Raw genomic sequence first — 18,831 nt, forward strand, 5'->3', positions numbered from 1 at the left:
TTCACCGTGTTAGCCAGGATGGTCTCGATCTCCTGACCTCGTGATCCGCCCGTCTCGGCCTCCCAAAGTGCTAGGATTACAGGCTTGAGCCACCGTGCCCGGCCAATAAATAACTTTTACAAATAAATAAGAAACCATATAGCAACTGAACAAATAAATATCAAGTACAAAAATAAATGGAAAGAAACTCACCAATTAACAAAGAAATAAAACTAAAGCAACATCAAAATTGTCAAAGATCTCAGTGATGTAAGAATCTGCAGATGCTTGATAAAGGCATTCTCATACAGTGTGGCTACAAGTGTAAATTTATGTACCCTTTTGTATACTGATATAAACTACGGATTAAAATCAACCTATTTTACTTTAAAGAGTTCATGAGTAAATAATGGGACAAGTATACAAAGATGCTGCCTTTACAGTTTTTTCTACAACATCATAAATTCAAAGATTTAAATTATTGCCTCTTAGTCAATTTTAAAAAATACATTTTTTTAATGTACTCATTTTTTAGTAAAAACCGATCACAGAATATTTATAAACTGTAAAATTTCTATAAATATGAATTTTATACATGCATATTTACTGTATCCATGAAAAGTCCTGGAAGGCCATCACCACAGCATCAGAGGAAATCAAACCAAATGGGAATATTCTTTTTTTTACACTATCTAAAATTATTTTTTCTTAACAATGACTTTTGCTTTACAACATTATTAGAAAAACTAATTAATATATTTATATTTGGGGATAAAAGTTATACACTAGTTTATATATAAGAAAAGACTTCAACCAACAAGGCTGTAAATCAACCAAATCACTTCCAGTGAGTGTAATGGAAAAGGCAAAAACCCTGAAAGAAATAGCACAAGAAGTTTTGTGCATTAGGGGAAGTAGCAAAGATTTCAAACAGATAAGACTGTAATCTTAAGTTGCTCTCAAGAATCCTTTAGTCTATGCCTATGAGGACAATCTTCTATCCTTTTGGTTGCTGTTTCCTAACACATTCAGTAACTTTAAGATAACAGCTCTCCAGACCATAACAAATTCCTTCAATGACCAGGACAAATGTACCAATGGTAAGATAAGATAAACTACTTAATCAAGAGACAATCAAAATGAGACATTTGTTGGTACAGAGGCATGAAGTGTTTCCAATATTCAGAGATAGATTTTATGTCACATAGGTCTTTAAAATATGAAACAAGTACCCAATAATGACTACTTATTAATTCCACTGTATTAGGATATGATTCACAGTTTAGGACAGTAATTCAAAATATACAATTCTATAGAAAGCACACTAATAAAATATAGGTTAATTTTTTTTTTTTTTTTTTTTTTGAGACAGGGTCTCCTTCTGTCACCTAGGCTACAGTGCAGTGGTGTGATCACGGCTCACTGAAGCCTCAACCTCCTGGGCTCAAGCAATCCTCCCACCCCAGCCTCCTGAGTAGCTGAGACTACAGGTGTGTGCCACCACACCCAGCAAATTTTTGTATTTTCTGTAGGGATGATGTTTCACCATGTTGCCTTGGCTGGTCTTGAACTCCTGGTTTCAAGCAATCCACCTACCTCAGCCACCCAAAGTGCTAGGATTATAGGCATGAGTCACCATGCCCATCCTTATGTTACCTTTCTATATACAGTCAATCACAGGAATTAACATTGGATTTTGCATTCTAAAAACAAGCCCATGTTTTATATTTCCAGAATTCAATTTATTTAAAATTTGCTTTTCTTGCCAGTAATTAAGTTCTAGCAATTTTTATGTCTATATGTTTAAAATTTTTAACATATCCACATACAATGTGATATAGTTTGGCCATGTCTCCACCCAAATCTCATCTTGAATTATATTGCCTATAATTTCCATTGTTGTGGGAGGGACCTGGTGGGAGATGACTGAATCATGGTGGCAGTTCCCCCCATATTGTGGTAAGTGAATAAGTCTCAAGAGATATGATGGTTTTATAAGGAGAAACCCCTTTCACTTGGTTCTCATCCTTTTTTTGCCTGTCCTCATCCACATAAGATGCGACTTGCTCTGATTTGCCTTCCGGCATGATTGTGAGGCCTCCCCAGCCACGTGGAACTCTGAGTCAAATTAAACCCTTTTCTTCTGTAAACTGCCCAGTCTGGGGTATGTCTTTATCAGCAGTGTAAAAAACAGACTAATACACAATGTAACAACAAAAGGTTTCAATCACATTTCATAGAAACATTTGAATACCTTAATACTTACCTGTCCTTCCCTTGAAAATTTAAAGGGTGGTTTGTGTTTAATAACACTTGTTGCAAGCCTTAGAAGTCCTGTAAGCCCATCATCTTCTACATTACCATCCTGATGATCAAGGATCTCCCTACTACAAAAAAGAAAAAAAATACACACAAACAAGATAGTTCACATAATTATGTCTTCTTTTCTTAACAATATAAATTTCAATTTCACATCAAATTTTACCTTCTAATACAGTCAGCCAAATGTCTTGCCAAGGCATCTAAGTCGAGGAGCGTTGTCTTAATACAAAAAGAAAATAAAAATTCAGATATAAATTTTTATGTTTTACCAAACATAAATTAAAACAGAATCATTTCCTTACAGGCAACAATTTAGTTCTCCCAAATTCAGTAAGTTATAAACATAATACACCTAACTCTTCACTTATACATTATGTCAATTAATCAAATTAGTCTTAAACACACCACTAATCATTCTACAAAAAAGAATCAATGGAATGTTGATAATAAATTAAGAAAGTCACAGTAATCTACTGAGAAGACACTAAAGTTTTTTTTAATGACTTTATTGAGATGTAATTCACATACAATTCACCAAGGTTTGTTTTTAACAATACCCTTAAATTAGACTTTTAATGATAAATTAAATTCTACAGTTCATTCCAAAAAAAACTTTACTTCTCATTGTAACTGAGCAACAATATTAAAACAGACTTCACAAAATCTAACTTGAGTCCCCTCAAAGAAACCCAAATCTCTGAAAAGGAAAATTACTTTACAAGCAAGCAAGATCAGATTCCTATTTTAACTTAAAGGGGCAGGCCCAGGTTTTTTTTTTCCTTTTTTTTTTCTTTTAAAGTACAATGTTTATTTGGCATCAATATTTTAATTAACAGTAAGTATATTAAAACTTGCTCAATACTAACTTTTGTAATTATTTCTCAAATGAAAAGATTTTAAGAATTCAGATGTTAACTAAAAAGCAAAAAGTATAAACACCACAGAACTTTTAAAGTAAACATATTGAATTTTTATTTAAATACATTTAAAAGTTTAAGAAAAATGTGCCCTAAATATTTCAAAGGATCTTCTTTATGTGTTTCTCATTTTCTTCTGAATTGACAACTTAGACACATTTTAATTTACTAAATTTATGTACACTGGAAAAAACGCAAGTGTTTATATGGCAAGATTTGCTTTGAAATTTACTTTTTTTTTTTTTTGAGACGGAGTTTCACTCTGTCGCCAGGCTAGAGTGCAGTAGGGCGATCTCAGCTCACTGATTGCAACCTCCCTGCCTGCCGGGTTCAAGCAATTCTGCCTCAGCCCTCCTGAGTAGTTGGAACTACAGGTGTCTGTGACCACGCCCCGCTAATTATTGTATTTTTAGTAGAGACGGAGTTTCACCGCATTGGCCAGGATGGTCTCTATCTTTTGACCTCGTGATCCGCCCACCTCGGCCTCCCAAAGTGCTGGGATTACAGGCATGAGCCACTGCACCCGGCCTGAAATTTACTTGTTTTAAACATTACTTTGTTTGAATGGAAATGTCATTTTAGTCTAAGAAAATTAGATCTGCAAAAACTGACTGTGTTTCTTTAAAGTAACTTCTATTTGAACTGCAATTTTATTTTACATAGTCGGTACTCCAAACTACATGCTATTATAGAAAGCTGTATTTTTAAATTTAAAATCTACATTTCCCTTTCCAAATAAGATGTTACATCCATGTATCTTATTCAGAAGAGACAGGAAATTAAGGATAGATACCAGATGAAGACGTTTCAACTAAGGTCAGAGTAAAAACACTAAAGGAATTACAATAAGGTGGAAAAGTACAAATATAGTAGAAATACAACACTACCAACAAGTTATAGATTAATAAAGTACACTTAATAAGAACCGATCAAGTCATGAACATGTATGTCATAATTCGTATCTATTAACAAGAATAGAACACATAGAATAGTATATAATTTTTTGAACATACCTGACTAGCGTCCTTTATATGTATGTTGTCAACTAATTTGCATAACAACCAAAAATACTCTTTACATCCTGGTTTTAACATTGGTTCTTCCTCATAATCATCTATCTATTAAAAAAATTTTATACTGTGTGAAAACATTTTAAAAATAAATAGAATTATAATACATTTGAGAAACTAGAGGCTTTATGAAATAAATTCCTGTATCAACTAAACAGTATTCAAAATCTTTTTAAAAATGGAGAGTACACACTTAGTTTCTGTAAAATCAGAATAACTAGGCACAAAAATGACTAACATAAGAACTTTCAAGAAAATATTAGTCTCAAATTACTAACATTTGAAAAACATGAATAAGGAGGAAAATAATGTAAATCCAACAACACATTGAATTTCTGGGATTAGTAAAAAGTGGGCTCTAAATTTATTATGCAGTAGAAGCCTTTTACAAGACTAGTATATGCACTAGGGTAGGAAATAAAATTTAAAATTCTGAACATCATAAAGATAAAAAAACTGACTTACTAGAAAAGAGAGCTCCATTTATGATTTTTTTATCAGTCAACTTATTAACACAAGGCCCAGAACCAAGTGAGAATAAATGCTATTTCTAAAATACAGTATCCACTAGACAGACCACAGAGCTGAAATCAGTCTCTTCCTAGTAGTAACATGGACACAATGTGTCACAATGCTGTCACCTTAAGAACTATATAACTACTATCCTCTTGGTAAAAAATCACATACAGTAGTCAAATGATCAAAATTTTAAGGCTATATTACAATGGTAAACTTGAGGCAAAGGAAATTTCAAAAATAGAAACTGCTTCTAAACACAGTAAAATCTTACCCTAATAGGTTTGAGTGCTTGAGCATCAGGAAGAAATTTCAATAATGTTGAGGCAGCCAATAGCAGGAAAGAACGATTGATTGAGTCTCCTCCATCCAGCCCTGACAGGGATAACTTATAAAGACCATTGCATGATTCATGACGAACTGCAGTCTAGATGAAAAAGAAAGTTCCAAAGACAGTCTGAGTTAGTATTAGAAAGTTAATAATATGTGAGCAGAAACGATTTTAGGTGATTTTAAATACAATGTTCTGCTGGGCAAGCCTGTAATCCCAGCACTTTGGGAGGCCCAGGCAGGGGGATAACCTGAGGCCAGGAGTCTGAGACCAGCCTGGCCAACATGGCAAAACCCCATCACTACAAAAGTTAACCAGATGTAGTGGCTTGCATCTGTACTCCCAGCTACTCTGGAGATAGGCACAAGAATTGCTTGAACCAGGAAGGCAGAGTCTGCAGTGAGCTGGTATGCCACTGCTCTCCAGACTGGGTGACAGAACAAGATTATGCCTCATAAAAATAATTACTAAATACAATGTTCTAAACCCATACATATATACATGTAAATCACACGTGATCAAATAAAGTACCTCAAGGTATACCATAATATATACAGTATTTTAGAAATCCTAAAGCATGGTCATAAAAACAAACAAAACAAAGTAAGAACAACAAGTAAATACAAGGAATAATTGAGTAAGGACATTTAAAATCATTTAAGTTATTTACAAGACAGAGGATAAAATATTTTCAGAACTAGAAGCAACACAGAAGCAACTTCAATCAGAATATTCTACAGATAGGAAGGAAACCGTCCAAATGTCAAAATGGTTACCTGAGACAGGACAAGAACACATATGGCACTAAATCCAGAGCTAATTTTTTTTTTTTTTCTTTTTGAGACATAGTCTTACTCTGTTGTCCAGGCTGGAGTGCAGTGGCATGATCTTGGCTTACTGCAACCTCTGCCTCCTGGGTTCAAGCGATTCTCCTGCCTCAGCCTCCCGAGTAACTGGGATTACAGGCACCTGCCACCACGCCCAGCTAATTTTTTGTATTTCTAGTAGAGACGGGGTTTCACCATGTTGGCCAGGCTGGTCTTGCACTCCTGACCTCATGTGATCCACCCACTTTGGCCTCCCCAAGTGCTGGGATTACAGGTGTGAGCCACAGTGCCCAGCCCCTTAGACAACGCAGATTTAAAAAATAAGTGACTATGGAGCTAAATGTATTAGTGTGTTTCTATTATTTCACATAGGAATATGAGATAATGCCAAGATATGGCTAATAAAAATTATACTGGCCTCAGTGTGAACATGGGAAGCAAAATATATTTATTTGTAGTCTCTCTAGCCTCTATTTTTCTACTTAAATAGAAAACACAGGTTGGGTGCAGTGGCTCATGCCTATAATCCCAAGCAGTTTGGAAGGCCGAGGCAGGAGCATTACATGACACCAGGAGTTCAAAACCAGCCTGGACAACACAGCGAGACCCCGCCTCTACAAAAAAAGTTTAAAAACTAACTGAGCATGGTGATGTGCACCTATGGTCTCAGCTACTTGGGAGGCTGAGGTCAGAGGATCACTTGTTCCCAGGAGGTTGAGGCTGCAGGGAGCCATGATGGCACCACTGCACTCTAGCCTGGGTGATACAGGGAACATGGAGATTCTGTCTCAAAGAAAGAAAAAAAAAAAGGTCACAGAACTTTTCTAAAACATAAATTACCAAAATAAATTCTCAAGCCCTTCCTACTACCAGGAAAAAAATTTTGTTAATCCAAAGCAAAATAATCATTCTCTAAACATTTCAGAAAAATATAAATGCTACATAATATTTAATAGTCAGAAGTTCTTAAACATTATACATAGTTCAAAACACTCCAGACCTTAAAGGATTAAGTAGATAATGTAATATATTTATGGACTCATGCACATTTGTTTCCATCAGCTCTTTTATTTATTATCAATGCTAATAACATGAAAACATATAAAAGTAACAGTACTAACCTTCAACCTTTATCTTACCTCAGGAATAAGGAGAGTTAATTTCTTTAGCCAATCTTGTAAATGATCACTATCAGCAAGGCTAGATTTCACTAAAGAACAGCAATGAGCCCAACTCACCAAGAGCCACATTGAATAATGTGAAACTAAAGAGAAAAGAAAACAGTTCACTATAAAGATTTGTGCTAAAATGAAAACACAATGTTCATTATTAAAGGTAAAATATATCAATATATTATTCAAGTTTTTATTCACTAAAAGTTAACTTTGTGGAGCCCTTACCTTCATGTCTAGACCTGTGATCAGACTGAGCTTTTAAAACTCTGTAAAGTAAAAACACACCACCACCAATTAAATTCAGCGATGAATTAAAAATAGTTCAATTTATTAACATATATCCTATAAGGTTATCACTTACCCCCAAAAAAGGGAAGCAGTGGGTTAGAGTGACAGAGTGAGACACTGAGTGAGTGAGAGAGAGTGAGAGGGAGAGCGAGGGAGGGAGGGAGAGAGGAGAGAGGAGAGAGGAGAGAGGAGAGAGGAGAGAGAGAGAGAGAGAGAGAGAGAGAGAGAGAGTGTTTATGTGTTTTAAAAGACAGGAGACAGGGTCTCACTCTGTTGCCCAGGCTGGAGTGCAGTGGCATGATCATGGCTCACTGCAGGCTTGACCTCCCAGGTTCAAGCAATCCTCCCACCTCAGCCTCCCAATAGCTGGGACTACAGGCACGTGTCACCACACCCAGTTAATTTTTGCAAAAGAGACTATATTTTAAGAGAGCTCCATTATTTATTTGTTCTATATTTTTTATCATTTATTTAAAGACTCACTAAAGAAGAGTCAAACTCATTAAAGAAGAGAGTAGAATAATGATTACCAGAGGCTGGAAGGTGGGGTAGGCTAGGGTGGGGTGGGGCACAGGGTCTAAGTCAAAGGGTATGAAGTTACAGATAGAGCAGGAAGTTTTGAGATCTATTACACAGCAGGGTATCTAGTCAATAAAAATATATTGTATGTTTCAAAATAAAAAACCAAATAAAAGAATCACTGGTAAAATCTTATTACAGCAAATACCAAATGATTTCAGATTTAATAAACAAAATTTGAATGAATAAAACATTGACTGAGATAAGTAAACCTTCAAGAAGTGCTCATGATTTAGATACTAAAGAGATGTGTATGACAAACACATAGGTTATAATGATTTAGAGTCTAAACTTAAGAGTTCTTTAAAAAATATCTGAATCTAATCATGAAGGCTAATCATGAAAACCCAAACTGAAAAGTACGCTATGAAATAATTGGCCTGTATTACTTGAAAATGTATCATGAGAGAAAGGCTGAGAATGTTATCTCTGATGAACAGAAGAACTGACAACTAAATGCAATACATTTAGTTGATCCTGAAGCAAGAAAAATATTGTTATACAGAATACCAACAGGATTATTTTAATACCAACTATATGTTAGATAATACGTCAATGTTAAATTTTATAAATTTAAAAATTTTACTCTATTAAGAAAATGTCTTTGGTCTTAGGAGATACACAACAAAGTACTGGTAAACAGTCATGATATCTGCAATTCCGTCTCACAAGATTCAGGAAAACATGTAAACACAGAAAATATGTGACTCATAAATACAAGACACATTTTAGCAAGAGGTTAATAATATGTAAATTTGGATCAAAGGTATGAGAGATTTCATAATATCCCCCAAATTTTTCTAGTAAGTTTAAAATTTTTCAAAATAAAGTTTTAAAACATTATATTCCTGCTATACATGAACACATAAAATATATTTTAAAATGCATACCTAGGAGCCAGATTATCATACGTATAAGCAACAGACATAAGTCGCTGAATCAAACTGGTTCCTTGGACAAGAACAAGAAATACCTTTAAAACAAAAACATTTTAAAAGATATTTAAATACAGCAAAAGGAAAACCCCCAAAAAGCACTCATGACTTAGTTACTAAAGAGATGTGTATTACAAAATTTTAACCCAAAATTCCAAATTACTGACATTTATCTGTAACAATAAAGAATGTCTTAAGAATTCTTTGAAAATACTGTAAAAATGCCAAGAATCAGAAAACCAGAATTTTATAATCACACTTAAGAGCAGCAACTGTAGGCTGGGTATGGTGGCTCACTTTAATCGCTGTAATCCCAGCAATTAGGGAGGCTCAGGTGGGTGGATTGCTTGAGCCCAGAAATCTGACACTAGCCTGGGCCAACGTGGTAAAACTCCGTTTCCACTAAAATACAAAAATTAGCTGGGTGTGTGGTGCATGTCTATAGTCTCATCCATTCTGAAGGCTGAGAAGGGAGAAACACCCGAGTCTTGGAAGCAGTGGCTGCAGTGAGCCGAGATTGTGCCACTGCACTCCAGCCTGAACAACAAAATGAGAATCTGTCTCAAAAAAAAAGAAAAAGAAAAAAAAGAAAAAAGAAATTACTAAGAATTTAGAAATAGGGGCAAAAATAGTCTTTACATTCGATTCATAGATTCTCTGCATACCACTGAATTGGGAGAAAGACATATATATATGTCAGTGGTTTCTTGGGAAGGGGTTGGTGAAGAATTAAACATGTTTTTACTTTGGAAGAAAATATATTTTAGGCCGGGTGCGGTGGCTCAAGCCTGTAATCCCAGCACTCTGGGAGGCCGAGACGGGCGGATCACGAGGTCGGGAGATTGAGACCATCCTGGCTAACATGGTGAAACCCCATCTCTACTAAAAAAAATACAAAAAACTAGCCGGGCGCAGTGGCGGGCACCTGTAGTCCCAGCAACTCGGGAGGCTGAGGCAGGAAAATGGTGTAAACCCGGGAGGGGGAGCTTGCAGTGAGCTGAGATCCGGCCACTGCATTCCAGCCTGGGCGGCAGAGCGAGACTCTGTCTCAAAAAAAAAGAAAATATATTTTAAAAAACATCAAGTAGTAATAGATTCCTCAACCATCCTGAAATAAAAATTAAAAAGCAATACAATATACCACGAGTACAGAGCATGAATTCTAGATTCAAAATCCTGAGGCTCAACATTCAGCTTCAGGTTACATGATCCTAATATATATGGAATTTCTCAGTTCTAGTTCTTCCTCCACATAATGGGAGAAAATAATTCACTAACTTAATGAATTATTAAATTCATTCTGCAGGTTGGAAGGCATTCTGTGCACATACTTCATAAGGCACTGTTTCTGCATTGGGGCAGGCAGCTACAGAAAACATGGTAACACAAGTATATACAATGTGCAAATAAGCAAAAGAAGGGAGCAGCAACTAAACCTGTCCCTGGCAGAAGTGAGAAAGCTTCCAGAAAAGTTGGTGTTTAGGCTAAATTTTGCAAGTAACTTTCTAAAATGCTATGAAAAAGATCACATGGAAAAATGATGGTAAACTCAAATAAGTGAGTGTTCTTGCTTACTACCTACAGTATATCAACATTAGATGACTGTCTTTGGTATTAACGCAACAAAAATTTTTATTTCCATAGATCTTAGATATACATACTAAGCTGTAATTATTTTGGGAAATACATTCATGCAAAACTATATAACATACACCTTTTCTAAACTAAAAAAAAAATAACATTGGCCAGGCAAGGTGGCTCACACCTATAATCCCAGCACTTTGGGAGGCCGAGGCAGGCAGATCACTTGAGGTCAGGAGTTTGAGATCAGCCTAGCCAAGATGGCAAAACCCCGTCTCTACTAAAAATACAAAAATTAGCCAGACACGGTGGCATGTGCCTGTAATAAGCTTGTAGTTGCCTATTATTTTAAACACAAACCAATAACCTATAAAACTCCATAAATGTGCACATGTATTTTACACATACACTTATGTATATTTGTATTATTAAAATCTCAAAAGGAAATAGCTAATAAAGGTCAATAAACATTGAAATTATTCAGTGAGTTGATGGAAGGGATCACAATTAGAGCATTACTATAACCTGAAACTTTATTCTGAAAAAAACATGATCAAAACATTATAGTAAGGTTACTAAAGTGGTAGTTCACAACACAGAACACCATAGAATACATTCAGATTATATTGTATTCTGCATATATTTAATTTTATTAGATGTAAATTATTTGGAATACTGGCAGAGATCACTTTTCCCATTTAACCCCCAAAATTCCAAAAAGGAAATCTGCTTCAGGTATCCATTTATACCAGTACTTTTTAACCTTATGTTCGTCACAATCTATCAGTAACAATTCATTACTTTGATGTTTCTTGGGTAGATATGAGGTGAGGTTCTCAAAAGGTTACAGAATGAGATCTCCCTAAAATCTCATCTTGATCACTCCCTACTTCCCAGCTCACTGATGGAGATGTTGGAAAGGTAAATATGTGATTACAAAATCCATAATCAAAAAGATTCTATTTTTATTGCTGGATGTCCTGGTTAATACAGTTGACCCCTGAACAACACAGGTCTGAACTGCACAGATCCACTTATATCTGGGTTTTCTCCCAACTATGGCACTCCTAAGACAGCAAGACCAACCCCTCACCTTCCTCCTCCTCTTCTACTGCCTAATCAGTGTGAAGACCATAAGGATGAAGACCTTTATGATGACTCACTTCCACTTGAAGAACAGAAAATATATTTTCTCTTCCTTATGATTTTCTTAATACTTTCTTCTCTCTAGCTTACTTTAAGAATACAGTATATAGGCCGGGCGCGGTGGCTCAAGCCTGTAATTCCAGCACTTTGGGAGGCCGAGACGCGCGGATCACTAGGTCAGGAGGATCGAGACCATCCTGGCTAACACGGTGAAATCCTGTCTCTACTAAAAAATACAAAAAACTAGCCGGGCGCAGTGGCGGGCGCCTGTAGTCCCAGCTACCCGGGAGGCTGAGGCAGGAGAATGGCGTAAACCCGGGAGGCGGAGCTTGCAGCGAGCTGAGATTCGGCCACTGCACTCCAAGCCTGGGCGACAAGGCCAGACTCCGTCTCAAAAAAAAAAAAAATACAGTATATAATAGTATTAACATACAAAATATGCATTAACCAACTGTTTATGTTATTGGTAAGGCTTCTGGTTAATAGTAGGCTATCAGTAGTTAAGTTCTGGGGGAGTCAAAAGTTATACACAGATTTTTGACTGTATGGAGGATCAGCATCCTTAACTCCTCTATTTTTGAAGGGCCAACTGTATTTTCCTTCATCTCAAAATCCACCCTTTTATACACTTGTTCTATTATGCTAGGGCTAATAGATCAAAAACCAAATTTTTCCTTCACCAGTTGGCTTCCTATTAGGTTGTGCCAGTCTAGGATACTAGAGAGACTCCTTTCTTTTTTCTGTCAGCATTTATCTGAAAGTATTTACCTAGAAGAGACAGCTGGTTGCAGCCTTTGGCTTTTTTAGGCACTCCTAGCACCAGCTTTATCAGGTCCCCTCTGAGAATCTTAGCAGATGAGCATAAGAATGTAACTGCTTTCTCAGAGGCCTAAACCCCAGTTTAAAAGGATCCCTCCTGCAAGCTTCTAAGTTCCTGATGACCCAACCACTTCCCTAATGTTCCACAAGATCTAGGGGTGGTAAATGGCTCCTTATCTGGATTACCTCATTATTCCTTTTTGCTTTTAAAGCCTTGTAACACATACATGTAAAACCGATTCCCTATTTTAAATTTCCTATGTTGAAATACCAACTATGGCTTCTGTTTTCATAAATGCACCCTCAAAGTATATGAATTACTGAGTCCAAATAATAAATTCAGTCTCACAGATATTAAAATGGCACATGATTCATTTCTGCATTCTGGATGATGAAATGAAAAGCATTACTGCTTCATAATCACTACTGCTTTAAAACAATGCCATCAGTTTGGCTGTCAGGTTAAGTCACAGTAATCTAGAATACGTTTCTTAAGCATTAGCATATTTCTTCAGTTTATAAATATAAATGGAATTCATCACTACAATTAAACATTAACTTCTGCACTTTACCTCTGTTAATCGTGGTATATGAAGACCCTTAGCATGATCACCAGCAGCCTTCCTTGATTTGCCAGGCCAGGTTCTTTTCCTATGGCTTTCCGCTATACCAGACCAGGCGAAGACATCATGATAAGCTAAATCCAAATCGGATGGATCTACTGCAAACTGGCATATTAACTTCAGCAAGCAAGCAAGACAGTCTAGCTGCCACTGTAAATGAAAAGAAATGGTCATTTCCCTATTTCCATTAATTTAGAATGGACATTATACCATTCTGAGATTAAAAGACCAGAAAATAAAAATCATTATAGCCAGTACTTAATCACATACTATAAAAATTTCGCTGCTCAAATATTATAGTAACAATTCAATCTTATAAAAATTAAGAAAAATTACCTAGAAATAAAGAGGGTATACAAGATGTATTTAATGAAATGGAAATGACACTTTCATTTCTTTAATGAAGGCATCATAAAAGTGTATGTTAATAAAGAGCTACAAGATTTTTGAAAAATATACTGCTCATAATTTATAATTTTTTTAAACATTAAAATGATGCCAAGGATATTACTTATCAGTAAAATTAACTGAGAAACAAAGTATTCTATGCTGTTTCTCCACAAAAGTGGCACAGACTCTTAAAACTTAGGGACCAAAGCAATTCTTAGTAATTCTAGAAAATAATTCAAATGAAAATCTTGCACTTTCCATGACCACATTAAAAACAAACATTCATTTTATTTTAAAATTTGTTTTAAATATTGTTTAGTATGTATAAAAAATAAAATTTACAGCTGACTGGAAGCTGAATTTTAATAACTTAGTGTACTTTCTTTAATTAGAATATCACTTATGTACAAGATGAGAGTTTCACAGCTTTTTCTTCAATAGCTTTTAACCTCCTGCTTTCCTGATTTCACTGCCAAATATATTCCTATACAAATACACCAGGAAACAGTACTTTCTTCCTGCAATAATAGCAATACCATATTACTGAACTAAAGAAAGACAGCAAGATAATTCAGACAGAAAAAAAGTCTTTTCAACAAATTGGTGCTACAAAAACCAAATAGCCGTATGAAGAAGGAAAAAAATTCAATATTGCACACACAAAATGCAAAATGTATCATTATAGAACTAAATGTAAAAGAAGACTGTAAAACTTACAGAAAGCAGAGGAGAAAAGTCTTTGTGACCTTAGAACAAATATTTGTAGACTGGATACAAATTTCATTAAAATTAAAACCTCTCCCCTAAAAGATACTGTCAGTATAACGAAAAAGTAAGCCATAGCATGTGTGTGGGGCTTGTCCCCATACATACAACAGAGAAAGACTTCTCCATAATGTTTAAGGGAAAAGACCATCTCACAACTATATACTAAGACGTTTCACAAAAGAAGATAAATACACAATCAACAAACACACAACATAATGCTAAACATCATTAGTAATGAAGGAAGGACAAGTGAAGCCACCGTTGAGATAACACTACTATATCCACTAGAATAGCTCCAATTTTAAAACTCTGGCCAGATCAACTTCTGGCAAGGATGTGAAGTAAATGAAATTCTCATATGTTGCATAGTACAACTGTTTTGGAAAACAGTTTGGCAGCTTCTTAAAAGGTTAATCTTCCACTCACCATATTATTTAGCAATTTCATTACTTGGCATTAATCCAAGAGATAAAAACATACATATACCAAACGACCCGTATGTGAATGTTCACAGAACCTTTATTTGTAATAACCCAAAACTATAAATCACTCAAATGTCAATAGGTAAGCAGATAAATGAATTGTGGTATACCTATACAACGAATACATTACTCAGCAATGAAAACGAACCAACTACTAATACACATTTAACAACCTCAAAAAGCATTCTGAATAAAAGAAGCCAGATACAAAAGGGTACATATTGCACTGATCCAATTACATGAAATTCTATAAAATGAAAATCTCACCTATTGTAACAGAAAGCAGAGAAAGAAAAATTAATAGCAAAACTGCAGTTCTTTTCTTTTTTTTGAGACGGAGTCTCGCTCTGTCGCCCAGGCTGGACTGCAGTGGCGTGATCTCGGCTCACTGCAAGCTCCGCCTCCCGGGTTTATGCCATTCTCCTGCCTCAGAGCCTCCCGAGTAGCTGGGACTACAGGCGCCCGCCATCTCGCCCGGCTAATTTTTTGTATTTTTTAGTAGAGACGGGGTTTCACCGTGTTAGCCAGGATGGTCTCGATCTCCTGACCTCGTGATCCACCCGTCGCAGCCTCCCAAAGTGCTGGGATTACAGGCTTGAGCCACTGCGCCCGGCCCAGGATGGAACTTCTTTACAGAAATATTATTTATTTGGATGTTAGAGCACTAAACATTTTTCAAAACTCACTCTTTAAAATGAGTGCATTATTTATTACATGAAAAGTATACTGCAACCTCACATCATATGCAAAAATTAACTTAAAATGGACCAAAGACTTAAAAAAGTAAGAGCTAAAACCATAAACCTCTTAACAGAAAACAGAGTCATCAATCTCTGCGTAAGGGGATTAGGTAACAGTTTTGTAGATACAACACCAAAAGGACAAGCACAAAGGAAAACAGACACTAGACTTCAGCAAAATTAGAAACTTTTGTAAATCACAGGGTAGTCTCAAGAAAGGGAAAAAAGCAACCCATATAATGGGAGAAAACATTTGTAAATCACATGCACTGTAAGGAATCAGTATCTGAAATACATAAGGAATTCTAACAAATCAACAAAAAGACAACCCAATTAAAAGTGGGTAATGGATGTGAACTGACATTACTCGAAAGATAAACAAGTGGCCAATAAACACATGAAGAGATGTTCAACCTCATTAGTCACCAAGGAAATGCAAATCAAAACCACAACTAGGTACTACTTTACACACTAGGATAGCTAAAATAAAAAAAGACACTAACAAGTCTTGGAAAGGATGTGGAGAAACTGGAACCCTCACACACTGCTGGCAGAAATGTAAAATGTTGCAGCTCTGGTAAACTGTTTGGAAATTCCTCAAAAAGTCAGAAGTTACCACAGGACCCAGAAATTGCACTCTATACCCAAGGCACCACTGTTTATAACAACATTATTGATAATAGCCCCAAACTGGCAACAATGCAAATGTTCACCAACTGATCAATCTTCCACTCCCTGGATTCAGCTGTGACTGACCAAACATTTCGCCAAAGATGTATGAATGAATGAATGTGTGTGTGTGTATATATATGTACACACACATACATGCATACATGCTTATGAATGGTCAACAGACATATGAAAAGCTGCTCAAGATCCTTAGCACGGGGAAAATGTAAATGTTAGAAATCACAATAAAATACTACTTAAGTATTGGCAATGTATACCACTCCTAAGCATATGCCAAAAAGAAGTGAAAATGCATTATCCATGCATAAATTCATAAACAAATGCTCACAATAGTCAAAGTGTAGAAATAACCCAAATGCCTCTCAATTGGTGAATGGATAAACATGTAATATAACTATAAAAAAATGAATTACTGACACTTGCTACTTCCAAGGATGAATCTTGAAAATAGACTAAGTGAAAGAAACCAGTCACAATGGACGATATATTGTATGGTTCCATTTATAGGAAATGTCCAGAATGACATCAGCAAATCCACAGAAACAGAAAGCAGACTGTAATGGTGGTTGCCCAGGGCTAAAGCGTTTGGGGGGAGGTTTCTTTTGAAGTGATACAATTGTTCTGGAATTAGATGCTGGTCACAGTCACACAACTTTGTGACTATAGTAAAAACATTACATTTTGGAGAAGTACATTGATTGCATGTTAACTATATCTCAAAAAAAATTTTAAAGGTATACTTCAACTGAACTCATTTGAAAAGGAAAAGGAATAAGAACAATTCTGAACTTAGAAGTATTGCATAATATTAAGAGAGATGCATTATAAACAGGAAATACCAGTTGACCTGGAAGCAATTTGTTTCTTAGACATGCTTTGCATCTTGGGGATTAAAAAGCTACAAAAGCCACATATTGGCAACAAAATGTTATTAATAATACTTCAGGAAAGTATTCATAATTTCAAGAAAAACAAACAGAGAAAACCTTTAGTGCAGGGGTGTCCAATCTTTTGGCTTCCCTGGGCCACACTGGAAGAACAACAACTGTCTTGGCCCACATGTGAAATACACTAACACTGATGATAGCTGATGAGCTAAAACATTTAGACATAAGAGTACCTGATGTCAAATCATTACACCTGACTCCTAGGTTCGAAGGCAATTCAAAACAAAACAAAACAAACACAGGTACTAAGAAAATACTTGAATTCAATGTTTGATAATGCTAAACTGTTTTGGGATGGAAGAAAATGGAATGTCCTTCACATTGAGCTTGAAACTGACCTGTGCAGTTTTGTATATCATTATGCAGATTTAAATATTCTACAAGCAATTTTATTTTCATATAGTACTTCTTCAAATCACAGTGGTAGAGAAACATTTTTTTTAAATTTCCATTTTTTCATGCAAGTTCACAGAAAAAAAATTCCACTTTATAATACTTTTATAAAGTATTATAAAAATACAGAAACAATGTCTAATTGCCATAAAAATTTCTAGAGGCTTACTCTCAATTTCTATATCCATCTTAATGTAAGCCAGTCAACATGGTCTGGAAACACATTTTTTAGTATTACTACTATAAAGGAAGAAATGATCAAAACAAAAAAAAAGTTTTTAAAAAACCCAAGATGTAAACCAAATTTTTAAAAAGCAACCAAACTTTATATAAATATTAATATATAATTTATCAACCTAAAGGAAACATGTTTATAAACTGGCCAGAGTTTAGAGTAATTAATTTTATCATAAGAATTTTTAATACAGTTAACATGAAAAACGCTTATTCCATAATTAGTTTATCAAACTCGGTATTTTTAAATTCATTTCTGCTATACTCCATACTTCATTATAATGAACTATATGGCAAAAGCTATACTTGCTGATGAAATGGAAGTATATCAAATGCGGTAACTACTGTAACTAGTTGAAACAGTAAATTTGCACTTACCACCGTCCATGATTCCTGCTCTTTAGGCTCTAGAATTCCAGAATTAAAAATTTCTAGTAACTGTTGAAGCCCTCCAGCAGCAATAAACTGTAGGCAATTGTGAAAGTAATAGTAAGAGAAAAGCAGATACATAATGCAATAATGCTTGTTGATTCAAGTAACTGGATATGTAAAATATTACATATCTTTTATTTACACTATATTCCTTCATTTAAACTACCAAAATAATTTCTATACAAAATAATCAGATAGAGCCTACTTTCAAGAATTTAAGGGTGCGTGCAATGGCTCATGCCTGCAATTCTAGTACTTTGGGAGGCCAAAGCCAGAGGATGGCTTGAGGCTAGGACTTTGAGACCAGCCTAGGCAACATAGGAAGACCTCATCGCTACAAAAAGTAAAAAATTTGGCCGGGTATGGTGGCTGGTGCCTACAGTTTCAGCTACTAGGGAGGCTGAGGTAGGAGGATCACTTGAACTCAGGAGGTCAAGGCTGCAGGGAGCCATGATCATGCCACTGCAATCCAGCCTGTATGACAAGGTGAGACCCTGTCTCAAACAAAACAAAATAAAACAAACAAGAATTTTTAAAAACATACACTTGAAGCCGGGCGCGGTGGCTCACGCCTATAATCCCAGCACTTTGGGAGGCTGAGGCGGGCGGATCACGAGGTCAGGAGATCGAGACCATCCTGGCTAACA

The 18,831-nt window shown here is 35.6% G+C and overlaps 1 protein-coding gene across 1 annotated transcript in view; it reads right to left on the reverse strand.

Annotated features, from left to right (window-relative positions):
* USP34 (ubiquitin specific peptidase 34) overlaps window positions 1–18,831 on the reverse strand; it is a 253,164-nt gene that overhangs the window by 98,446 nt on the left and 135,887 nt on the right. Inside the window, 9 exon segments of the mRNA XM_011941829.1 lie at window positions 2,246–2,366; window positions 2,465–2,520; window positions 4,232–4,336; window positions 5,079–5,231; window positions 7,102–7,226; window positions 7,363–7,403; window positions 8,895–8,977; window positions 13,058–13,258; window positions 18,131–18,217. Of these exon segments, the coding sequence (XP_011797219.1) occupies window positions 2,246–2,366; window positions 2,465–2,520; window positions 4,232–4,336; window positions 5,079–5,231; window positions 7,102–7,226; window positions 7,363–7,403; window positions 8,895–8,977; window positions 13,058–13,258; window positions 18,131–18,217 (972 nt within the window).

Source organism: Colobus angolensis, unplaced genomic scaffold (assembly GCF_000951035.1).
Source record: "Colobus angolensis palliatus isolate OR3802 unplaced genomic scaffold, Cang.pa_1.0 Scaffold201, whole genome shotgun sequence".
NCBI classification, from domain to species: Eukaryota; Metazoa; Chordata; class Mammalia; order Primates; family Cercopithecidae; genus Colobus; species Colobus angolensis.